General features: G+C 37.9%; 3 protein-coding genes across 5 annotated transcripts in view; 1 reads left to right on the top strand and 2 right to left on the bottom strand.

Moving 5' to 3' along the window:
* Positions 1–5,995, bottom strand: part of LOC149948516 (serine/threonine-protein kinase Nek8-like) — a 260,812-nt gene extending 254,817 nt beyond the window's left edge. For all 3 annotated transcript variants that reach the window (XM_090173574.1, XM_090173577.1, XM_090173576.1), the window contains exon 1: positions 5,946–5,995. The gene's annotated coding sequence lies outside the window, so the exon portion shown is untranslated. The remainder of the gene's footprint in view (positions 1–5,945) is intronic.
* Positions 5,996–8,153: 2,158 nt separating this feature from the next.
* APC10 (anaphase-promoting complex subunit 10) lies at positions 8,154–9,791 on the top strand. The gene is made up of 3 exons (XM_090173551.1): positions 8,154–8,361; positions 8,465–8,627; positions 9,441–9,791. Exons 1-3 carry the CDS (start codon positions 8,259–8,261, stop codon positions 9,727–9,729), a joined length of 555 nt encoding a protein of 184 aa, XP_090029677.1. The 5' UTR covers positions 8,154–8,258; the 3' UTR covers positions 9,730–9,791.
* Positions 9,774–12,516, bottom strand: LOC149948514 (uncharacterized). The gene has a single exon (XM_090173550.1). The coding sequence runs from the start codon at positions 12,514–12,516 to the stop codon at positions 9,775–9,777; it is 2,742 nt and encodes a 913-aa protein (XP_090029676.1). The 3' UTR covers position 9,774.
* Positions 12,517–26,105: the final 13,589 nt, after the last annotated feature.

The raw sequence follows: 26,105 nt of genomic DNA, 5'->3' as shown, positions 1-26,105 counted from the left end.
TCTAACCACTCTTGATTTTTTACGTTAAACTCGTTCAAATAATCAATAATTTTATCGTCTAATATTTCTTCTTCGTTTGTGTATTCCGGTTAATTTGAATGAGAACAATCGCAAACGTCAATATTAAGAAGCGTTTTATTAGAATAACTAGATGTCAAATGGTTCATCAAATGCATCTTAAAAATTCTTCGTTCCAGAAACAAAGCTTGACAAACCCAGCATTTAACACTAAAGTTAAAACTATCTATAAAATTAAACGCTTGTTTACGACATGCTGGTTCATAATAACAAGGGTTCTCAGCAGGAGATTTTCATTTAACTTCTGGTTTCCCCATAAACAATTTCATTTTTTACCTCTCCGAGGGGACAAAGTCCCCTAGGAGGGGTTATACAACGACCGTGTCTGTCTGTGGGTGGGTCTGTGGGTGGGTCTGTGGGTGTGTCTGTCTGTCAGGACTGCGAACGCGTTCGCATTTTCGGTGCAAAGTGTAATCACTGCGTACGCAGTTTCTCAAAGGGTTGGCAAAACCACCGTGTGACGGTGAGCGTTAACGGATGCATTTGCGGTTTGGTTTGGATGGTGTTTTTTCGCTCACCGTCGTGACGGTTTGGTGTATTACGGTTTTTGTAATGTTTATGCGTAGGTTGTGAGTGTTGAATTTATTGTGTTTGTGTTCTGATGGATGTGCATGTTGAGTCTGTTGTGTTTATATGGGCGTTTTCTCTCCAACTTCTTCTTAATGACTTTGGGACGGACCGAGTGCTGAGTGTAATGCTACCTCTCAACGTCCAATGGCAGGGTTTCCACCAGTTGTACACGGTATTCGTCTTAGTATCAATTTGCGATCGCATCGGGCGGGATTTGAACCCGAGACCTCCTGATTGACAGGCGGACGTTCTACCACAGAACCACCGACACTTGTTACGCCTTATTGAAAATTAGACCTTCAGCTTTATCGGAAGCGTATTTAATAGAGTACGAAATTTTGGTTTAATTGAAATAGAATTGAAATTGAAATTATTGCATCGAAGAAATTCTACTTTAGCGTTTCTCTATTGATTAAAAATAAATGCGCCACCCAGGTTTCGAACCCAGACCATTCGGCTTGGCAGTCGAGCGCTCTACCACAGAACCACCGATAGCTCCTTAGATTCACTGAAATTAAGACAGGCATCGTAAGCATAATAGGTAATAAAGTCTTTTTTTATTAATGAATTTATGAAGGCCTAATCTGGTATTTTTTAAAGGTTAAATCTTGTTTTAGCGCAGTCAGCCGAGATTAGAGGGTTAAAGGGTAGACCCTGTGGGTGGTCCACTTTTTTAACGACCTATATATAGTTCTGTTAATTCAAAGGAGATAATTTAACGTTAATTGCTTTAAGAGCTGGCGGTTCGTCAAGTGGCTCTCTGTGCTTTGTTGATGGTAAGGTTTTTGCTTCTTGTAAATACATTTGGTGTGGATATTTGGATATCTACGATTTCTAACGCAGTCAATGATTTCTTGGGTGTGCGAGTCATTATATGATATTGGAAATTGGACGGCATTGGTCTTTTTCATGTGGTATGCGTCACAACGTCAACAGGAAGTGAACGAGTCGTCCACTACCAGATATCTACGGTATCTTCATCAAGGGCGAGTGTTGAAATAAAATGAGCGTTAAAGATGCGGCAAGTATTTCGTAAGAGAGTAATTCCAAAAAGCCTCTGTAGATATTTCTTTCATTAAAATTTGCTTCGTATTATATTTAACTGATAAACTTGTTCTGTAAAAGGGTTTAATTCAATTGTGCATTGTTATAGTACGTCTAACTTACTGTTGTAACTACTTAACTTATGATATTCTGAATAAATTAAAATTGGTCGTTCGTCTCAATTATTTTAATTATAATTAAAATTTTATACCGGGCGGCATAGAAATGGGTTAATATTTTTAACAAATAACTCTAAATTGCGGAGATATATCTTTAAGGGTTATCTCGATAAATTAATACCACTAGGGACAATTCTTCCGAGGAGAGGTATATTTTGGCCTGCCAACTTGTTTTACTTTTAAAGAGCTCGACTTTTGAGACGTCTTACGCTTACACATATCCTTTGGTTTTTAAATGTAAAAACAATTATTATTTATAGAAATAGTTTTATCGACAGTTTAGACTCCTTTATTAGTTGTTTAAAGTATTTTGGGTGGGGCCAAAAGTTGTCAAGGCTATAAAGCGAAGGTCGCGAATATGTTTCCCTATCTCGCAATTATCAAATTAGCATTTCAAATGGCTAAAAAACGAAAAAAAAAAATGACACCAAAAGTAAATGAACGAAAGTTATCGGGGGTCAAACATGACCGTCGATATCTCGGTCCGAGCTTGTCCGATCGTGTCCAACCTTGTTGGGGTGATAGACCGAGGCTTAGGGGTTGTGGTCGGGGGTCAATCGTCGAGGTCAAAGGTCATCTTCAAGGTCAAATTTGAGATTGAAAACAAAAATATTTTGTTGACTTTTTCAAGGTCAGAAACTGGTTTTTGGAAAAAAAATTGACGAAATTTTGGCGGCCATCTTGGAAAAATCGGTTCAAATATGATCCTCCTCTACTGAAGTGTCTTATTTTTGGAAGCTGTATATTGTAATCGTTTTACTCATTACCGATATTATCGAAAGGCAGAAGCGACGAATTTTTTAAGCTTGGAAAAACCTACCAAATCATACGCAACGGTAATACTACTCCCTTTAAATCATTTAAGGCAGCGGTTCCCAATTTGTTTTGGCTATGGAACCCTAAATTATCCACCTAATTCTGGCGGAACCTCAACTCATTTTTTACTTATCTTAAAAGAGTCTTGTAACAAACGAAGATGGCTGCGCTGCAAATTCTCGGATCCCCTGTGAACCCTTCCATGGAACCTCAGGTACACTTTTTGGGAACAGCTGTTTTAAGGCTTTAAAAACGTTTTTCAAACAAAAATTTGGAAGCTGTATATTGTAATCGTTTTACTCATTACCGATATTATCGAAAGGCAGAAGCGACGAATTTTTTAAGCTTGGAAAAACCTACCAAATCATACGCAACGGTAATACTACTCCCTTTAAATCATTTAAGGCAGTGGTTCCCAATTTGTTTTGGCTATGGAACCCTAAATTATCCACCTAATTCTGGCGGAACCTCAACTCATTTTTTACTTATCTTAAAAGAGTCTTGACACAAACGAAGATGGCTGCGCTGCAAATTCTCGGAACCCCTGTGAACCCTTCCATGGAACCTCAGGTACACTTTTTGGGAACAGCTGTTTTAAGGCTTTAAAAACGTTTTTCAAACAAAAATTTGGTATTTGATAGAATCATTTGATAAAAAAATTAATTTGGTCCAAATTTTTAATCGTCGCGCTATTTGGTCAAATTATTTGGTCATTTTCGAAATTTGATCCGACAGATGGTTCCCATAAACCAAGTTATTTGGTATTCGCCAAATACCTAAAAAAACACTATTCGCACAGCCCTAACAACAGGGGAAGGCATAGGGGTCACAAAAAAAAACTGGTTTTCAAGCACACTGCCAGTCTGGATTTTATGTTACCCCTATGCCTCCCCCTGTTGTGAGTGATGGATCCCTTTAAGAAGTCAAGTTATTTTGAAACTAATAATATAACTATTGCAAAGCGTTGCTAAAACCTAGTGCTGATTAGATGTGTTTATTTTACTTTAGTATCGTAGCATTTGTAATGCTGGGTATCTAACGTACACATGGTGTTGCCAACATAAAATGTTTTTATTTTTAATTTAAATGGTCCAAACTAATTAAAATAGGTCTCAGAATTTTTAAGACAAAGCTAAATATTTTATGTATGCTATGTTTATTCTATTCTAATTAATATATTAAACTTTGAAAATTTTCCCAAATAACGATCTAATATTTACGACTGCTACGTGAATACGGAGGTGACAGACAAATACCGGTAAACCAAAAGAGTCCCCCTAAATATAAAGCGACAGCCAGTGACATCACTCACGTCTGCGCAAGAGAAGGAAGGAAAGAAAAAGCGTTTTCACCAGAGGAGCAACATTTTTTCGAATGTGCCCCCGTTGACGGTGTCCCACATTGTGGGAATTTTCGCGATTTTTTTAGACCGTGTGGGAGAAAGGGAATTTTAAGCGGAAATCCCTGTTTTTGTGGGATATTTGATTAAAACTATTTATTGCCCATTTTCTTAACAGAATTTTTCAAAAATTTATATAAATTGCTCTCCTGGGTTTTATTTTTTTCCCTTTTATTTAGTCCCCCAAGATGTTCGGGCCATAGACTAATACATTCGGGCATAGAGCGTGTTCCAGGAAAGAAACTTTGCAGGTATTGGTGGGGAGGGCTTAAGCCGCGCACCCCTCTTAATTGACATCAGTTGGTTCTCAAATTTTTTTTCTGCCGGGGAAGAATCGAGAGAAACGTCCGTGCTTCTCCCCCTCCCCCGTCTATCCAAGAAAGGATACCGTTTGTATCCACCTGCAAACTGAATATGGATTTAAATAAAAAAACACACAATTTCCGCCCTAGCTTTTGACCAAAGGTCATTGATTGTTATCAAGGATCCTAAATTAGGATCCTTGTTGTTATACTTACTGGTAACTAGTATAAAAAGGGGGGGATTATTCAAATGGGAATTGGAAGATGTTTTTGGGCACGTTCGTTCTATTCAAATACCACGAAATCTCAGATGAACCATGATGGAGGGTCGAGTTCATTAGGGCTTATAACTGCTGTTTTTAAAAATTCTTGTTAGAAAAGACTCTTGCTTATGTTAGTTGTGAAGTAGAATTCAACCGTGTTTTGCTTTGATGTCCTCGAGGTTGTTAGTATTTGCTTAGATACTAGTCATAGTTGAAGATTTCCTTAGTGCTGTTCCCGCTCGGCTGTTCCCAAGTAGTTGTCTTTAACTTAAATCATGTCGGATTCAAGATACCAGATATTTTTGTGTTATATTGTTTTCAAACAATAATGGATCATGCCTATAGCTCTAAAAATGTTTCTAAACAAAAGAAAACTAAAGGTGAGTAATATAATCTTGGGTTATCTATTGAAATTCCTTATTTCTCACCCTGCTATGGAGCCCGATTTTTCCGACTTCCGGCGCGAACTCAATAAAAGCCTCACGAGAAACGCCGTGATTTCGAATCTAGGGTACGTAGCTATATTATCTTTGAACAGACAAAACTGTAAAATCCCTACAAAACACGAAGTTTTCAATTTTAATTGACGAGAGCACGGACGTATCGGATTACAAGAATTTGTGTCTACTAGTTCGCTACGTAGATAAATATGGTAAAGGCAAAACGGAACTGTTGGAACTTTTAAAATTGGACGCCAAAGACTGTTCCGCGGAAAAATTATACGACGCCGGTTCCGCTAAATAATATTATTGCTGTAGCTTCTGACGGCGTAGCGGTCATGGTTGGAGTGAACAACTCCTTTATGAGTAGACTAAAAAACGATGTTCCCAAAGTCATATTATTAAAATGTATATGTCATTCGCCGGCATTAGTCGCGAGTAAAGCGTGCGCCAAGTTACCGAGATCGTGTGAGGAAGTAATTAGAGGAGTCTCTACTTATTTCTCTGGAAGCGCGAAGAGATTGGCAATTCTCTCTGAATTTCAAGAGTATTTCAACGAAGAATCAAAAAAGAATTTGAAACTCGCGAGCACAAGGTGGCTTTGTCTTCATTCATGCGTAGTTCGCATTTTAGAAAACTGGACCGCACTAGAAAATTACTTTCAATTAGCGGTAGTAGAAGACGGTCTAAAAAGCGTTCAACAACTTTCAACGCTTACACCTTGCTTACACCGTTGACTCCGTTTCCTAGTTTTTGAACCTTGGAGGATAAAAGTGTTGAACGTACACTTGGTATGTTTTCCGTTGAGTTTTGGAAGGGGGCGAGGCTAAACCAAAGATAATATAACTACGTACCCTAGATTCGAAATCTCGGCGTTTCTCGATAGCCCGTTTTCTCGTGAGGCTTTTACTGAGTTCGCGCCGGAAGTCGGAAAAATCGGGCTCCATAGGCAGGGTGAGAAATAAGGAATTTCAATAGATAACCCAAAATTATATTACTCACCTTTAGTTTTCTAGAAAACCGCAAGTCAAAAACCACGGCACAATTTTTATTTTCGTTTTCCATTGGGAAAAATCGAGCAGCTCGGTGGCCGAATTACGTCATAGACTAAGGAAGGTGAAACCTTCCTTAGTCTATGGTTCCGTCCTCCATTGGCAACGCCACTCGCTCGCAGATCGGAAAAAATCGCTCGGTCTTTCAAAACCGAGCGATTTTTTCCGAGCGCTTGGATCACCAATGGAATACGAACTTCATACACTTTAGCTTGACTTTCGGAAAATAGCAGATGATACGCCCCTCTCTTAAAAATTCGTATTTCATTGAGAGCTGCTCTGGCGAGGAGTTTTGTCACATCGGAGCTCGAGTAGTGACGTCACCGTATAATCCAGATCACTCGAAAAGCGGTCCCAATGGAATACGCCATAAAACTTTACTTTTTAACCATAGACCAAGTAAGGGTATTCTACCTACTTGGTCTATGTTTTAACTAAATGTCCTGCCAGCTCCATGGAGGCAGTTTTTTCCGACTTCCGCCGGGAACTCAGTAAGAGCCTGCGTTACGTCACGTGCAAGGAGCTTGATTTTCAATCTAGGGTACGTAGTTAAATTATCTTTGGCTAAACTAAAACTTTTTTTTGGGGGGGGGCATTAAACATTGTCGCCATGGCTACGACGCGAATTTCGAAGAGGGAAAAAAAGGCGATCCACTGCGCAGCGTATCACGTCGTGCGCAGCGGTGGTCTTTTCGTGTTTAAATTTTTGCGTCTAAAAGCATATCCGCAAAAATGGTTAAAAACTGCGCTTTTTAACATTGTAAAGAGAGATCTGGGAAATAAATAAAATTCTCATTTCATAAGTATGTAATATTATAGTAAATATTTTATAATAATCTCAGAATAAGAGATTTTTTACACTAAGATTTCCTCTGAGAAATGCTGAATTACTAGGAAAATGGGTTTTAGCGGTAAATCGCGAAAATTGGACTCCATCTTCAATTACTTCATATGACTGTGTGTAGTAAACATTTTCTGCCGGATGAAATTTACTTTCAAAATGGAAGGCACCATTTGAAAGCAAATCCTGTACCTGCACAAGTAAAAATTACCCTATACATTATGAAATAAAAAATTAACTGAAATATGAATAATTTCTTTATTAAAACAATTTGAAAGAGCTCCCAAAAATATCTATTCCAGAACAAAGCATATTTACATCTTCTAGAGTATGCCAATTTATTGATATTAGTAATTGTTATTTAGTTTCCCTATTTATCAGAGGTTATTTCAGAAAACATACGGAAAAAGTGAACTACCGAAAACCACTCAATTTGACTTGACTAATACTGATGATAGTTTAAAAGACACTGAAACCAAGATTTTGGAATCTCATGTAGGCATATTTTAAACCACACTGAAACCAAGATTTTGGAATCTCATGTAGGCATATTTTAAACCACACTGAAATAATTAAAATTTAGTTAAACTGTGATGATTTGTGGTATTTCAGACTTACAATGATTGCGCAAAGTTAACGTGTGACTTTAAAGGGCAACGCAAGTGAGCTGGCATTTTTGTGTGCCTATGTATGCAAAGTGCGAAATTTACGGTCAACTCTGCATGGTCTCGCCAGTATCGAGTGGAGGTGGAGGGGGTTAAAAAGCACCATGCTTTTTCTTTTTTTGCCACAGAGCTTGCGTTGCCCTTTAAGGGTGACACGGTAGATATAATAGTAGATTCTTGAGATTTTTATGATTTTCCTAAAGCTGTTTAAATAACTTAATATAATGTCAGATAAATAAAAAAAGTTTTTAATACGTTGCCTACGATTGGTTTTATGTTATTCCACGTGACCATATTTACTTATTTAGTGCTCCTTTAAGTGATGCCGCCCCGATACAAAGGGGTTGTACTGTTGTACAGGTTGAAATTAAATCTTAAATCTTAAATCTAGTTTAAATTGTTTCTATGAGATGGCGCGACTATCGCGATTCCACTCTGGTGGCAGCCTTCTAGCTGGTACGTCCCCGCCCAATCCAATCGTGCTTCTACTACCTTCTAGTCTAATTTCTATTTCTATGATTGAGATATGAGAACCGCGGTGAATTGAAAGGGTTTTGGTAAAATGTCCGCAATTATTTATATTTGAGGATTTTTCTAGTGGTGTTTAAAATGAGAACCGGTGATGATGTAGACCCTCTGAAAGATGAGCAGGAAGGTAAAATTCGCGAAGTTGGATCCCAAGCTGTGTGGTCTCTTTCTTCATGTAAACCTGGTAAGCCTTGATCACTCACGAAACTTTTTTTTTAGTTTACAAACTTTATAGTTCTTTTCTTTTACGAACCTTGGTTTAATCTCATATAATCTTACAATTTAAGGATTTGGAGTTGATCAGCTAAGAGACAATAGTTTAGAGACATACTGGCAATCAGATGGTCCCCAGCCTCATCTTGTAAACATTCAATTCCGAAGGAAAACTACTGTTCAAGATGTCTGTATTTATGCTGACTACAAACTAGATGAGAGTTACACTCCAAATAGGTAAAAATAGCTTACATATATTCCTTCAGAGTTTGAGCCAACCTGTACGATAATTTCACCTTCCGTACAATGTACGATATCGGCAATTGTACGGTAATTCAGTATTATGTACGATATTACAACATACGATATTGACAATTGTAAGTTAATTCAGTAGGAATGAGTTTTTCTAATGTACGTTGTTGAAAAATACCCGTTTGGCATCGAAGTTTATTCTTAGAAATATGTTTACAATTGAACTATAGTACGCTCTCAAAAAAATAGTACCATTTATAATATTATGCAAAATTATGGTATTCGTACCATAATTATAGTACGTATGGCAACGTTGCCGGTGATTTTCTTTGCCTTGGAATATCACGCTATCACCGCCATTGGTGCTCTAAAGAGAGAGAAGAACCTCTCCCCTTTTTAGACAGACCTCTAGATATTTTTGAAGCGTACGAACGGTACGATAAATAGGACTGAAATTTTCAGGTGTTGGTACGATAATTCTATTTGATCAGGTTGGCAACTCTGGTTTGAGCTAGGAAACTGCACAATTTCATAAATGTTATAGCTTTAAAGTGGCATAGGCAATATGTGGGGAAATGTTCGCATTATTAACACTCAATTGGATTTTTATTATATTTCAGAATACTTCCTACATATTATTTTTTTTTAAAGGAAATAAATATTAAAAAAAATCTTATTTGAAGTTATTTCATAGGTGTACAGCGTTGAATTTTTATTATTCTTATAGTTTGTTTTAAGTCTCACCTTACCAAGCTAGTTCGGGCTCAATAATAAAAGTATTTTTATGTATTTTCTCAGAATCTCTATTCGTGCTGGCACACATTTCCATGATTTGCAAGAAATTGAAGTGATGGAACTGAATGAACCCAGTGGTTGGGTCGTTATTCCCCTAAAAGATTCTAATATTGACCAACCCATACGAACATTTTTAGTTCAAATTGCTGTTCTCTCAAACCATCAGAATGGCCGTGATACTCACATGAGACAGATAAAAGTTCATTCTCCCGTTCATGACATTTGTATGTCAGCTTTAAAATTACAACAGTTTTCAAGTGTTGAATGTGCTGCCTTTAGTACCATAAGATAATGCAAAACATTTATTTGTTGAAATATACATTGGTTAATTAAAAGACTACAATTTGAATCTTTTATTTTGGCTAATAAGCAATTTATCAATACAAGAAGTATAATCATCCAAATTTATGTCATCATCATTAGAAATGTTTCTTTTTAGTGAAGAAGAATCCAAATTAGGAGAATTTTTTTCACCAAATGAAAACATTTGAATTTTTGATTTTGTTACAAATGATGCTGGGGTATCAGATTTAGATTTGGTAACTTCATTAGAACTTGAACATTTTGATGTAGGCTTAATATTGGTTACTGGTGCATTTCCTTTAAGTGGTTCAATCTCAAGTGTACTATAAAATGTTTGCTTATTATTATCGCAAATTTCAGACCTTTTGGGAGATATTATATTTGTTGTTGATTTTTGTCTTGACTTATAAGCAAAAGCTTCAAACATATTTATTGAACCTTCATTATCTTTTTCTGTCTTTTCATTCTCAATTGTAGACTGATTCTTTAATAACTTTCTTGGTGTATTTACAGGTTCATTGTTGTTATAATTTGGTGCTTTGTGTTTTTGGCTTACTCTCTCATTTGATGTTATATCAAAAAAACTGCATTTCCTCAAATTAGTTGGTGGTCTGTGTGCAATTTGAGTCAAGTGGTTATCCGAATTAAAATCCTTAGCAGCTTTGGGAGTAATTTCTTCGATTCTTGAAGGCATTTCTTGGATAATATTGATAATCTTTAGGCTGTTTGTTGGGATTGGAGTACTCATTTTGGAAAGTTCAATTTTTTTTGGTGTTTCTTGAGTTAGATTTAGTTTTATGGGTTTGTTAATATTGTAACAACAAATCCCTTGTCTAACATCGTAGATTCTTTTCTTTTCCTTCTCTAGAATATCAAGCATTTTTAATTTGGTTAAGATTAGTTCAGCTTGATTTTCATATTCCTTGTCTGCATCGTTAGGAAAGGTTGTATGTAAGGTGCTGGTACTTTGAATCAAAGCACCCCCTTGAAATGAAGCTTCCATTAAGGTGATTACGACAATTGCATCCCTAACATATACTTTGCTGCAGTACATAAGACGGGCGTGTGCTTGAACTAATCTAATCAAACTGTCCAGCATTCGAATTGTAGTTCTTGCTGCATTATTATTGTCTGAATTTCTCAAAAACTGATAGTATTTTTTCAGTATTTCAGTTACATCATCAGTCAATTCTGGATCAATAGATTTGATGTGACAAAAGTAATTTTGCATTTTTGTTAAATTCCAGTGATTACCAATATTTTCTCTTTGAGTGGTCATATTTTTTCCTTGGAGTATATATGATGATACCAATCTATCCCAATCTCGATTTCTTTGGTCTTCTAAGACTAAGACAATATCAAAACGACTTAAAAGTGGACTAGCTATTGCGGTGTTCACACTTATTGGTTCATTAGGATTGTATCGGCTTTCTTTAGGATTAGTAGCTGCAATAACCGAACACCTTGTGTTGAGTTTGCAGACTCTACCAGCTTTTGCCACACTAATAGTTTGTTGCTCCATAGCTTCATGAATGCTTGCTCTATCTCTTTCAGCGATATTGTTGAATTCATCTATGCAACAAACTCCACTGTCAGCCATGACCAAAGCCCCAGCTTCAAGCTGCCACTCTCCTCCATCTTTAACAGCTGTAACAGTTAAACCTGCGCTAGTCGTTCCAGTACCTGATGTTAAAACTGAGCGAGCTGCTACTTTAGCAGCATACTTCAAAAATTGAGATTTGGCAGTACCAGGGTCTCCCACTAACAGAAGATGGGATTCTCCTCTTACTCGAGAGCCACATTTATCTAATCTTGGTGTGCCACCAGTTAAAACTAATGCCATGGCTAGTTTCACCAAATATAGCCCATAGATTTGAGGACATACACTCGCTATTAATTTATTTCGTCCTTCCAAAGGGCACATCTTGTGTTCTTGCCAAAAGATGGAAAATGAGTTGATGCTATCATGTGAAACTTCCCATGAAGAAATTCTTTCATTTTGGACCTCTACATTATGAGCTATGAATATTAATTCAACATCTGGTTTTTTCCCAACCACAAAAGTCTTCCAACGCTGGCTTATAACTCCACTGATTTCAACATCATTGCCAGGCTTGCATTTATCAACTAAATCATCGAACAGGATTATCCACATTGTCCTTGGTAAAATTCCAAAAGAGAGGTTTAGCATTTTTTCTTGTATTTTTATTTCTTGATAATCACGACACCAAACTGGATTATTATCTTCACCAAGTTTAAAAAAATTTACAGAATTACAACCCATTGGATTAGGACAACACTTTGGTTTATTGAGTTTATAATACTGCGTAATATCAGATTCAACTTGAAAATGAAATTTGCATTTGGTACATTGAAAATCTTTTCGGTATTCCAACACTTTAACTAAAGTTGTCCTTATGACAGTGCCAGTTATAATTTGGAATTGATCTATATCTTCAGTAGTGGGCAATGTAGAGCGTTTCAGTGATAAGCTAGATGAAAAATTTACAAGCCTAACATGTATATTGTCTTTTAATGTCATTTTTAAGGGACTGTCATTGTAAATATTCGTTTCCACTGAATAAAGACTTTTATCTAGTAGCTTCAATGTTTTAATAGGTGATGCTAATAAAGCTTTCACTACTCTAGAACAATGACTTATTAAATACGATACTTCAACTGCAACAAAGTAATGACTTGTTTCATTTGGTTCAGATAAAATTGAACTTAATTCTTGAGTATGATTTTTTTTGATAAATCCTTTCATTAAATCCATTATTTCACCTTCTTTTACATAGGAAGACATAGTTTTTGTTAATAAAAAATAAGGCAATAATAGTTAGCGTAAATTAATTTCTAGGAACCTTGAGTTACACCATGGTAACAAAGAATAGGTGAATCGGGACTTTTTTTTTTTTGAGAAACACACACATCGGTGTCGACCCGAGGCCTTAGACACCAGCACACACACAATAACTGATTAATCAGGGCGAGATACGTGTCACGGCCACGCCAACGGGGGGATACGTGGGACAGGGGTGGGGACACCCTTGGCGGGGTGAATCGGGACTGCTCAAAGAACTGTTCAGCCTGGGCTGCGTTCAAAGGTTCAAAGGTTCAAAGGTTTTTTATTCGCTCGTACAAAGTACACCCTTTTGTAACAGGGCGGCTCCAATGGGAGCTCAGCATTAATTATACAATAATACACTAGTAATAAAAATAAAAGGTAATGGTAATGGAAAATTAACCAGGAAAACGTAAACAGGAAAAAGTAATATACAACGTTATGTAATAAATTTTAGGGGGAAGTTCTATGTAGACCGGGAAACAGAGAAGTTAGGGTAGTCAAATAAGTTAATTTTTCTTCTTCTGCCAAGTCTCTAACACCTTTTGGATCACCTCGAAGTCCCAAACATCCCCTGCAAGACCAAGAATATTTTCCAAGGGGCACCCAAAATGCTCTGCCCGCCAGCTGTTACACGCTTGGTCAGTTTCCGTTTCTGGGCATTCTAGGAGAACATGGTAAACATCCTCATTCACTTGACCACATAGCTTACAAAGCGGGGATAAGGCTTCGGAACCCAATAATTCCACTTGACGTTCCCTGGTTAGTAGGGCACCCGTTCGAGCTTGAAAGAGTAAACCGCTGCCCCACGACCCAGTATAACATGCCTCTTTCATCGGTTTTTCTTTAGCTTTGTAATAGCCGAGGCTTGTTTTCTGACGTACTTGGGACTTCCATGATATCAGTGCGGCTTCCTGTACCTCTTTCTCCACACATGTTACCCATTCCTTATAAGAGGAAGCCTTGTCTCTCTTTGAGCTCAGACATAATTGCCGGTCCACTCTTTCTATTGCTCGAGACCAGTCCGTTTTAGAGCCATTGTCTCGAATGTATGTGCATACTTTCTTAGCTATCCTTCTAGCATCCATAAATTTGAGGCGTCCCAGAAATTTCAATTTGCTGCGAGCTTCTCTGGTTGCCATTGTACTCCATCCCATCTCACCATCTATAGCGGCATTAGCCGCAAATGGGCCTGCATTTAGAGCCGTTCTGCCTACCGCTCTCTGGCATCTCTCCAGCCTCTCCCTAGTCATGGCTGAATAACAAATGACCTCGTTTGCATACGTCATTGTTGGTACGGCTACACTCTTCCAAAGTGTACGGCTGACCGAGTATTTGTTGTAGGACTGCTCGGCTAGGTTACGAACTACCCACCGCATCGCGTTTCCCTTTCCAGCCACTATCTTTTCCATGGTACTCAAAAAAGGACCAGTACTATCAATGGTAATGCCCAGGTATTTGTACTTGTTCACCTTCTCCATTGGCTTCCCGTCGAGAAGGTACGACCACTCATCAACAGGCTGTGTAGAAAAGGACATTGTATTTGACTTATCCATGCTAAATAGTAAGTTCCTACACTTGGCAAAGGCCGAACAAATGTCAAGTAGCTTCTGCAGGTCGTCAGGGTGATTTGCGAAGAGTACAATGTCGTCCGCATAAAAAAGGCAAGACACACAGAGGTCCTTATTTTTTGGAGGATACCCAGGAAGTTTAGCTCCATACCCAGAAACTTGTAGTGACTGGGCTAGGTCATCAAGGTATACTGTGAACAGGGTGGGAGATAACGGGCAGCCTTGGCGTAAACCAACCCTACTCGATAATTCAGTCGTCGCAATCCCCTCCAGATAGTATGTGTAGTTACATTCCTTGTACAGACTCTCAATTTCTGATCTCAGGGTAATAGGAATAGCCTTGGAGGAAAGACATTCCCACAGTTTAGACCTATCGACGCTGTCATAAGCTTTCCTCATATCCAGGAAAGCAATTTCCAGGCGTAGAGCCATTTTCATGGTCAATTCAATTAATTGCATGATGACAAACAAATGATCGCCTATTCGTCGGTCCTTTCGAAAACCTCCTTGGGGCTCACAAATTAAATTATTTTCCTCCAGAAAGTTAGTAAGGCGATTCTTCAGTAACATTGCATACACCTTATACATTACTGAGGTGACAGCAATGGGGCGGTAGGAGTCGAGCTCCAGAGCATTTTTGCCTTTCCCTTTATAGATTAGAGTCACTCGTGCACAAAGCCAGGATAGTGGTGCCACTTTACTTCTCTTAATAGAATTCAATATACTACACAGAGACAGGCGAGCGTTAGGACCAAGAGCTTTCAGACTTTCAGAGTAGACTCCGTCCGGGCCTGCTGCCTTCCCCGTTTTTAAAGTACCAAGCACCTTATTTAATTCCATAACTGAGAATTCATCGTCACAAAGGGGATCTTTCGCTTCAGTGCCCGAGCAGCTAGTTGAGAGGGATGGAGTGGTGGGACCGACTGTGGGGCTGAGTAGTTCATTCTCTAGATCTTTGATGTACTCTGTGATTCTCAGAGCCACCGCCTTCTTTTCCCACAAGAGGGACCCATTCTTCGCTCTAACTCCTTTAAAAGCCTTTTCTACCACCACCCCCTGCTTCCTCAATTTTTTCACGTAACGCCAGAACTTCTTTCCTTTGTCTTTGGCCGCCTTTTCGATATCCCGTTCCATTTTTAAGTTCACCAGTCTAATTTCACGTGATACTACGTATTTCGCGTTGGCTTTTGCGGCTTTATAGGCAAACCAGAGGTCTCGTACAGAGTTAGTATCGGCTCCTCTAGCAACAGCTAGTCTGTGGGTCTTTGCTGCCCTTTTTCTAAGTTTTATTGCTTCCCCAACTGACTTGTTCCACCACTTCTTTGGCAGTATCTTATTCTTAATGAGCGGGGCTGGCTGTCTCTTTTTTAACGTGCCTTCCATTGACTTTAGCATTAATTGAACGAAATTTTCATACGACTGATCACTCGTTCCCATAGCCTCTTCCATGGCCAACTGGAATAGTTTCATATTTTCTTCATTATCCAATTCCCAAAAAGTCCTTGGGTTGGGTTCCAGGGCGAGGCAATTGGGTTTTGTAACTTCAACTTGCGGTGACTCACAAATTGCCTCCATAAATAGACTGTTATGGTCGCTACCAACACTCTTTACACCAAGCTCATCGATTTCCATTTTCGTAAAGAAATTTACTAATTCTTCGCTATAGAGAAAGTAGTCTACTGTTGTACGATATGCCTCATTGTGCCATGTATACATTCCACTACAAATTGGAGCCAAGTTACCCATTATTAGGCCGAAACTTTCAGCAAACAGCTTCACCTGCCGGCCCTTTGAATCTTCCTTCCCACACTCCGCAATATGGGCATTGAAATCGCCCATTATACAGACTTTGTAACCGTTCATGACTGCTTCTGTGACGTCCCTACTGAGGCATTCATAGATAAGACTGTTCAACGTTTTGGCTGCTGTAGAAATTCCCACAGCAAAATACACTAGAGCAAAAAGAATATTTGGCAAATTTTCAAAGTAGAACCACATGTGGTCTGTGCAAGTTTTGTGTAGCGTAAGGGGCACAGAAACAGGGGCCATAACGCCAATCCCTCCACCTTTCTTCTCACGGTCCTGGCGGTTATTTCCTAGCCATTGCACACCTTTGGGTAAGTTAGGATTGGCTCCGTCCCGTAGATGTGTTTCTGCTAGCGCAAAGAAAGTCAGCTTATCTCCTGATATAATAGATGATAGCTCCTGCATCTTTTGTTCCGATGCCCCACCCTGTATATTCAGATAGCCAAAACGGAAGAAAAGGAATGTTTTTGTTTTCTGGCTGCGCCTTTTCCCTCTCTTCCTAATTTTTCTCTGAACCATTTTTTTTGCTACAGGAACTTCAGCACTATGATCTCGGTCCACAGGGTCATTCACAGACATATTAACATTTCCGAAAGAGCTATTTACATATTTACACATTGTTTCCCTTTCCCTGAAGTTCAAAACTTGTGCGCGACTTATCTTCGTGTTGAAAGATATATCGTCTAGGGCATCCTCCTGCACTCTCATTGGTTGCTGGGAAGAGTCTTTTCCGTGTCCGTGGGTGACATCACCGGAAGGGCCTGATTCCCAGAATTCAGGCCCACCTTCAAGTTTTTTTTAGCATTGGAACCCTTAGCAGTAGATTTTGGTAAAGCCCTCCGCTTTTTCCACATAAGCATTCGAGAAAACATCCTCTGCTCCAAGGATCGATCGGGGGCCAGCTGAACTTTACTGAATTCTAAGACTTGATTAGTCTTCAACTTAGGAGCTGCTTGTAGTATGACCTGTCGAGATTCGTGGCTATCCAAACAAATAAGTACCGGTTTCTCCTTTCTTTCTGTGCCTCTGCCAAAGCGCGTGCTGGTTTTGACGGTAAAAGAGAAAGTCTCCTCTAGTTCCAGATTCTTTCTTAGCCAGTTTTCTGCCCCTTCTGGCGTGTCCATGTCGTCAAAATCCACTCCGAAGGCCACTAAGTTTTCTACTGGGGCCTCATTTAGTTTTTGGCCAGCAATCTCCAGACTTGACTTGTGTTGCAGAGTAGCAATCAATTTATTTTGTTCTTCAACCTTTAGCTGAAGGGAATCCAGCTTACTAGCCAGAAGTCGAGCGTTCTGTTTCTGGCCTACGGCCTCTACTTTACATAGGTTATGTTCTTTTTCAATATCTTTAAAACGCTTATCAAATGCCACATCTCTGGCCTCCAGGTCTCGAATAATGCCCTCCCGCATATTAGCTACAAAGCTCTGCATATTCTGAGATGATAAACGATTAGCTTCGTCCAATAAATCCAGTCTTTCCATGATCTTAGATTGTTGAGTGCAGATCTGTCGGGCAATGACCAAATCTAAGGCTGTCATAAGACTGTCAAAAGTTAGATCTGTTGGGAGACCACGCTTAGTTTCCACCTCCAAAGAGGTATCCTTCACCCCCACAAGTTCACGGCCAACTTCGATTTCTCGCGCATCTCTCGCGCTACAGCGGCCATCTCATTCGTTGACGTTTCTGTGTTAACCTATGAGCAAAAGATGTGTATGACGTCAGCGCCCCTAGCGGATTATTATTTTTAGTCTAGTTTTTACATTGAAGACAATATAACCACCGAGCGTGACGCTGAACTCCTACACATTATAGTACAGTTTATAGGGGGAAAATCCTTGCTCGCGGAATTTCGACGAATGTGTTGGCCGTAGTAGCGCGAACAGCTCGTGATCAAAGTTGGCCGTGCAACTATCAACGGAGAAAAACCGTTGAGTTATCGTTGAGTTCTTTTAATCAATGCTACGTCACAAAAAACTAAAAGTTGTTATACGATATGGCTACGTTCAGCGGGACTCAGCGCTGAGCGTTGAGCTTACTGTACGCTTTTTTTAACTTCCGGTTTCTACGTCATTTTGCTCAACGAAGTCAGCGGTCGGAGGAGCAGGTTTTTCCGTTGCTCATCGGTGTCGTGACGTCATTCGACAAAGTTAAATGAGGGGTAGCAGACGATATTTTGTTCGTTAAGTCAGCGAACTATAAATCGTACAACAACTTTTAGATTTTTGTGACGTAGCGTTGATTAAAAGAACTTAACGATAACTGAGCGGTTTTTCTCCGTTGATAGTTGTTGAACGCAGCCATAGTTCGCTGACTTAACGAACAAAATATCGTCTGCTACATAGAAATCTCATAGGTAACTAGAATGCTGCCGCCTACGGCCGAGCTTGACGCCAGTTCATTTTGAACCTTCAGCCAATGAGAGGCCGTAGAGTGGTTCCGCCAAGGAGGATAATAATCCTTCTTGATTCTGCTACTATAGTGGGAGATGGGTGACGCCATTCTCTCTGGTGACATTAAATTCTTGGCAGAACCACTCTTTGAGCTCTGATTGGCTGAGATCTGGCTATCGTCTGCCACGGCGTTTGGTCTATTTGCCAGTTACACGGCAGCATTCTAGTTACCTATGAGATTTCTATGGTCTGCTACCCCTCCTTTAACTTTGTCGAATGACGTCACGACACCGATGAGCAACGGAAAACCTGCTCCTCCGACCGCTGACTTCGTTGAGCAATATGACGTAGAAACCGGAAGTTAAAATAAGCGTACAGTAAGCTCATCGCTCAGCGCTGAGTCCCGCTGAACATAGCCATGTTCAGGACTAAGCTCTGACGTCAGCAAAATTTCCCTGACAGTTCGGGACTAGATCACGAATAGTCTAAGTCTAGTGCTTTTCTTTTACGAACCTTGAGTCTAACCTAAACTAAATTTTTTTATCTACGAACCTTGAGCTGAGACTAGATTCTACCAAAGATAATTTAAACTCGTACCCTAGATTCGATCATTCGAATACTGAGAGCTTTCCCATTGACGGTTTTGTTACGAAGCGTTTACCCTTTTCCGGCACGTGACCTCAGAAAAATCGGGCTCCATCGGTTGCGGTTAAGGCGCAAACCATGGAGCGAATTTTTTCTGAGTTCCACCGGGAAGTGGGTAAACGCTATGGGAAACGCGCGAGAGAGTGATTTCGAATATAGGATACGAGTTTAAATTATCTTTGATTCTACCAAAGATAATATAACTACGTACCCTAGATTCGAAATCACGGCGTTTCTCGATAGCGTGTTTTCTCGTGAGGTTTTATTAGGCCAAAACTATTCGCTTGCTTTGGGACGAAAAGAGTACACCTTTTACCCCATATACTACCAACTTCTTCCATACAATAACAGCCAAACTGTATTTTGAGTTGCTCGCTATTTCCTAAAAATTACTCCAAAACTAGCGAATAGTTTTCGCCTACTGAGTTCGCGCCGGAAGTCCCAAGATTATATTACTCACCTTTAGTTTACTTTCGTTTAGAAACATTTTTAGAGCTACAGGCATGATCCATTATTGTTTTAAAACAATATAACGCAAAAATATCTGGTATCTTGAAAACCGCGAGTGAAAAACCCATAGAAATCTCATAGGTAACTAGAATGCTGCTGTGTAACTGGCAAATGGGCCAAACGCCGTGGCAGACAATATTCAGTTCTCAGCCAATCAGAGCTCTAAGAGTGGTTCTGCCAAGAATTTAATGTCACCAGAGAATGACGTCACCTATCTCCCGCTAAAGTAGCGGATCCAAGGAGGATTATTATCCTCCTTGGCGGAACCACTCTACGGCCTCTCATTGGCTGAAGGTTCAAGTCGAACTGGCGTCAAGCTCGGCCGTAGGCGGCAGCATTCTAGTTACGTATGAGATTTCTATGGAAAAACCACCGAGCAAGTTTCACTAAAACTTTTTAACTAGATGTCGGTAGCCCTGCCAGCAGCGGCTCTATGGAGAGCTATTTCAACAGTCATATTTTGACCATTAACCCATGAGTATGTCTATGGAGCTTTAGGCTGGGAGCAGCGTTGCCAGTCAGAGTTGGTATTACAAAGACCAAAGAGTTAACAAAAATTTAAATCCTTCAAGCTTTTACAATGCTATTACTATGTTTATAATCCTTTTTGTGCTTTTTAAACTTTACAGCTGATGAATTAACTACCATTATTTCTGCATTATTATCAATTATTGTTATTACGAACTAAAAAGGTAAAATATTAACTTGTTAACGGTAATAGTTAGTGTAGGGAGCTGTTGGCTCGCGTGGCTTGCAGGGCTTTCCACCACCCTCCTACGCATTGTAACCCGACCACCTGAATTAAAGGCTTTAAAAGTCGCTCGATGACTTAGGCCTAGGGTGGTGCCCTGGGTATTAGCTGAGCTGATTATTATTATTAATATTTTAGTTTTGTTAATTTTTATATGCTAATGCCATATTATAGATTATAACAAAAACAGTTCTTCGGACTGAAAAAAACAGTTTAGAGCTGGTTAGAGGTGCGGCCTTAAAGGGACATATATTATTTTTTATTGTTGATTAATTTGTCAAATTAATTGAAATAGTATTAAAAAATACTCCCGTGAACAACAGAATGACGTCATTCTGCTTCCAAATCACAGTCCACTGCTCCTCCAATTTTTAACACAAAATCTTTGGTCAAATTTTGCCCACAAAGGTATCCATATTTATATTTATTTTCTTCACTACTCATTTAACATTAAAATTTTAAAATTTATTATTATTAGTTATTTATTGCAGTAATCTGGTGGTTTATAAAATTTGGTTGAGTCACTCTTGTAATTTTTTTAAAAATATTATGTATCAATAAAAGTTTGTCGATAATTGAGCCAGTTTTTCAAAAAACAAGGAAACAAAAATAAATTTTTGTAATATGAATCGTGTACCCGTGTGTAGGTGCTGGTTTGCTCAGATTAAAAGAGTGTAATTAAATATTTTTAACAATATTTTTGGAAATACTACTGAAATTAAATACTATTATAAATAATTATAAGTGAAACTAAAATTTTCAATACTAATAAATTTAAACACCATTATGAATAATCAATTTATAGTAAGTGAAAAATTAGCAATTCCGAAATTCTTAGTTATATTAAGTGAAAAATACAACAATTCCGAAATTCTTGGTTATATTAAGTGAAAAATACAACAATTCCAAAATTCTTAGTTATTTTTTTATACGAGATGGCGTTGGGAGCCTAAAATGAATGAAAAGTAATATTATTCGAGAAATTTAAGTAATATAATTTATTTGATATAAAAAGAAGAGAAAATGTTCAAACTGAAAGTAAAATTAAAAAAATATTAATGGAAGTGAGATTTGATCTTTCACCCATTCGCTCCGAAGTGCGCGTTCTTAACCATTGCACCGGCCTCTCCAATGGCTTATTTGTCTAAAAAATAAAATACGGAGATCGCGGCTACCGCTTTCTTCGTAATTTTCTATGTTTTAAATACTTCATTTTTTGACGGTGTTAACTAATTAAATAGTAAGATGTGGATATTGGATCTAGAGCTCCGAAATGCAAGGAATCCACATCTGGTCTCAGAATTAAAATCGAGCGAGTGGTTGATTTTATAATCACCAGCAAAAAATAACGGGCGACTTAAAATTTTTAACAGTGTTACGATGTTTTAAATTGTTTGACGGTGTTAACTATTTAATTAGGAAAATGTGCATATCGCGGCCAGTGCTACTAAATCCAAGGAATCCAAATCTGGTCTCCAAATTAAAATCGGGCGAGTGGTTGATTTTATAATCATGCGCACAAAATAATGGGTGACTTTAAAGTTTCGATTCGCGGATCCGTCCCGATCGTGTACACGTTAAGTTGACGTGACGCGGATTCCCCCGTTTTGGGCTGCCTTAAAAAGCATCCAATACAATTCAGCGGGTTTTTAAGGCGGAGGGAAAAGTGAGCTCTAAATATACTCCGCGGCAGCGGAGTATAATAAATTCGGGAGGGCAGCATTACGGTTTTTTGAAATCCAACAGATGGCGGTAATATGGGGAAAATAAGAAGCTCGGGAATTTTCAAAGTTAAAATTTTGTTTCACCCTAAGCCTTAAAATATCAATGTAATTATGAAAATATATCAAAGTACTTTATCACACAAAGCATTTTCGATTGTGAAAATATTACAACATACTTCAGCAGTTAATATATTTGGTTTAGAAATTATTAAACAAGTGAATAGAGTGAGTAATATCACAATATATGTTTGTACAAAATTATAACTAGGAAATACTTACTACAAAAACGCAGATTTTCGTCTAAGTTCAAGGTAACTGGTTTATTTTCATTGTCATTAGGAATCTTCTCTAAAATTGTCCGTTCCCATTTCCGTCAAAGTTTTTCATTTTGAGGAAATTGTGAAAACTAACTTCAGTTAAAGCATCGTCAGTTAGCTATTTAGTAATTTTTGCAGGGTTGGCAAAATAATCGGATTTTTTCGTAAAAAAATAAAAAAATCCGATTTATACGATAATTATCGGATTTTTTGATAATTATCCGATTATTTGGATAATTTGGATAATTATGAATATTTGGAATTTAAGTTGTAAAATTGAACGATGATTCCGATGAATGAATCAACATTGCCTTTTGAAGTTTCAAAACAATTTCAACTTTTAAAGTTTAAAATTTGATAAAATTAATTTTGGATAGTTAAACATTACATAAATGTCATAAATACGTAATACTGCTGTATATTGCTTTCAAAGTTATTAAATTAAACTTTAACAAGTCGGCAAGCCACAATTTACCTCTACTCGGAAGAATTGTCCCTAGTGGTATTAATTTCTCGAGATGACCCTTAAAGATATATCTCCGCAATTCCGAGTTATTTACTAAAAACGTAATCCTGGTTCTATCCCTCCCGGTATAAAATTTTAATTATAATTAAAATAATTGAGACGAAACAACCGATTTTAATTTATTCAGAATATTATAAATAAAGTAGTTACAACAGCGAGTTAGACGTACTAAAGCAATGCACAATTGAATTTAACCCTATTTACAGTACAAGTTTATCAGTTGAATATAATACGAAGCAAATTTTAATGAAAGAAATATCTACAGAGGTTATTTGTATTTTTTTCGCTTACGAAATAGTTGCCGCATCTTTAATGCTCATTTTATTTCAACACTCGCCCTTGATGAAGATACCGTAGAATAGATATATTCGACATCTGGTAGTGGACGACTCGTAGACTTCCTGTTGACGTTGTGACATACCGTCCAATTTCCAATATCATATAATGACTCGCACACCCAGGAAATCAATGACTGCATTAGAAATCGTAGATATCCAAATATCCACACCAATAAAAATGTATTAACAAGAAGCGAAAAACTTACCATTCACAAAGCACAGAAAGCCACTTGCCTAAACGTCAGCTCGTATATCAATAAATGACCGTAGACGGAATAGTTAGGGCTCTTTATAAATAAAAACTAAGGAACCCAATTGATGAACTGCATTAAACATCTTGATCAGTCGAGAAAGCGTTTAAAATAAATTACGAAGTAATGACGACCCAGTTAAAAATCAGACCAACGTAAGAGCACGATGTATCCAACTCGATATTTTCTTCATAAATGAACTATTACCCTTGAAAATTAATACGCTAAACACACAATAGATAAAAAAGACTGAAAAAACGAAATAAATTACAAAAAACTAACGGGTTCTACCCTTTAACCATCTTATCTGCTGACTGCGCTAAAACAAGATTTGACATTTAAATTTTCATACGTAAACAATTTAGACATTAACAAGTTCACAAAAATTGAAAAACAAAGTTCAATAGAAAATATCCACAGATATTGTATTCATCCGTTCAGTAAAAAAACCCGCCTTATCATAATGGTTCCTTTACTTTAATATTTTCTCTAAGGAAGTCAATGGCTCGGCGGTGAACTATCCGCATGGTAACAATGCGACCCGAGTTCAATTCCTGATCACGATCAAATTTTACGTTAAAATACTGAAATTTTTAATTAAATATAAGGTTAATATAATTTATAAATATTTAATTAAATATAAGATTAATATAATTTATAAATATTTAAATAAATATAAGATTAAAATAATTTATAAATATTTAATTAAATATAAGAGTAATATAATTTATAAATATTTAAAATGATGTAGAATAAATTATAGTACCTAACGTTATAACTTCGTAAAGGACATTCGCCAAAGCTGTTTTCGAAAAACACCGTAGCTTAGCAAGCGTCGGTTTCTCAGTGGTTAGAGTAAATCTCATACACGCAGCAAATCCGGGTTCAATTCCCGGCCGGCATCAATTGGTGGAAACCCTGCCATTGGAAGTTGAGAGGTTGCCATAACACTCAGCACTCGGTCCGTCCCAAAAGTCAATAAGAAGAAATTGAAGAGAAAACACCCGTACAAACACAACACAACAGACTCAACACTCACAACCGTCATAACACAAACTCAACATTCACACCCTAAAAATAAACATTACAATAACGAAATATCCAATCAAGCTGAGTTAAAACTGAGAGCGCATAGACTTGGGTTAGAAGAAAAAAACCATTCAAACCAAACCCAATCGCAAATTAATCCGTTAACGCTCACTGTCGCACGGTGGTTTTGCCAACCCTTCGACTTCGTTCCCTAATTCCTAGCAACTGCGAACGCAGAGATTTCGAGAAACTGCGTACGCAATGATTAACCTTTGCACGGAGGACAGACACACAGACACGGTGATTGTATAACCCCACCTAGGGGACTTTGTCCCCTCGGAGAGGTAAAAAACTGTTTTCAGATATTTTAATTTAATTATCATAATTTTTTCATCGGATAAATATCGATAATTATCGTGATAATTATCGACCAACCCTGAATTTTTGATCAAACAATAATGAACCATGTTGGAACTAAATAAAAGCAGACAATAGACGGCTTTTAAAATTCATTTTGCGCGTGAAAATACCTCTACATGTTATGGTCAAAAAATCACGCAAAGAAGGCTGTGTGCCCAAGACAGTAGTGTCGCGCGCTAAAACGTCATTTCAAAATCCGTCAATTCATTCATGTCAATTGCATTACATGTGTAACGTTATCATTGAAAGTAAACATATAAGCCTTAGCTTGATGTATTAAAACATTTGAAAAATCACACGCGCCACCGTTTAAATGCAGCAGTTGACTAGCAAGCTGACGTCACACGGGTGGTTTTTTTCTCCATATTACCGACATCTGGCGGTTATCAAATGCGGAAGCTAAGAGCCAGATTTAAAAAAAATTAATGTTCATAATATGGCCTGTATTACAGACAGCTATGATGAGTGTAAATAGATATGCCAGCTAATTGGATAATTCTACAAGGTAAGAGTAAAGGTTTGTAAAACAGAATTTAGATTGTCTTTTAGATCTGGCTAGAGTGATCACTTCTATAGTTTATATTACATTGTGTTCAATGTATTCTTGTCACTTAAGATTTGGTATGCTAACTTCCCTGTTGCTTAGATTCAGGAAACAGTGTTCAGAGTTATGACGATGAGCTTGTGTAATAATAATGTTTTAATTCAGTATAAAAAAGCTGTACACTTATTGGGCCCTGACACGCGATACAAAAGATACTATAACGCTCGAAACAAAAGAAACTATTTACATTAATATTAATTGATACAATGATAGTGCCCGAAAAACGAAAATAAAAAAAAAAACAGAATTTCACAAAAAAAAAGATACATATGAAAGTAATAAAATTAAAAAAAAACCCAATTGTAAGTAATGCTGAAATGAACAACAGTTCAGCCCCAGTTTTTATATGTATCTAAACGACACTTGAATGCCGATGCGGAGGATTTGGTCTTAACGGCAGCTGGGAGATCATTCCATTATTTTACAACCAGTTGGGTGAAGAAAACCCGCCTAGCTACCCCGTTGCGCCACTTTTTACGGATTGTGGGAGCCTTTCGGCCCTCCCACTTGATGTCGAAGAAGTCAACTGCAGTAACATCAATACAGGCCATAAATGATTTTGAAGATTTCAACTAAGTCAGCGCGAAGACGTCTGTCCTTAAGGGACAGAAGACCCAACCTTTTTAACCTTTCATCAT

The sequence above is a fragment of the Leiobunum rupestre genome, chromosome 4 (assembly GCF_980474605.1).
Source record: "Leiobunum rupestre chromosome 4, qqLeiRupe1.1.hap1, whole genome shotgun sequence".
Classification (NCBI taxonomy): domain Eukaryota; kingdom Metazoa; phylum Arthropoda; class Arachnida; order Opiliones; family Sclerosomatidae; genus Leiobunum; species Leiobunum rupestre.
The sequence above is the reverse complement of the archived record's forward strand: the minus strand, read 5'-3'. Positions and strand labels throughout refer to the sequence as shown.

Coding starts and splice junctions, on each gene's coding strand:
- APC10 (XM_090173551.1), top strand. CDS start 8,259: ATGAGAACCGGTGATGATGTAGACCCTCTGAAAGATGAGCAGGAAGGT. Junction 8,362..8,464: donor TCTTTCTTCATGTAAACCTG/GTAAGCCTTGAT, acceptor TTACAATTTAAG/GATTTGGAGTTGATCAGCTA. Junction 8,628..9,440: donor GAGAGTTACACTCCAAATAG/GTAAAAATAGCT, acceptor GTATTTTCTCAG/AATCTCTATTCGTGCTGGCA.
- LOC149948514 (XM_090173550.1), bottom strand. CDS start 12,516: ATGGATTTAATGAAAGGATTTATCAAAAAAAATCATACTCAAGAATTA.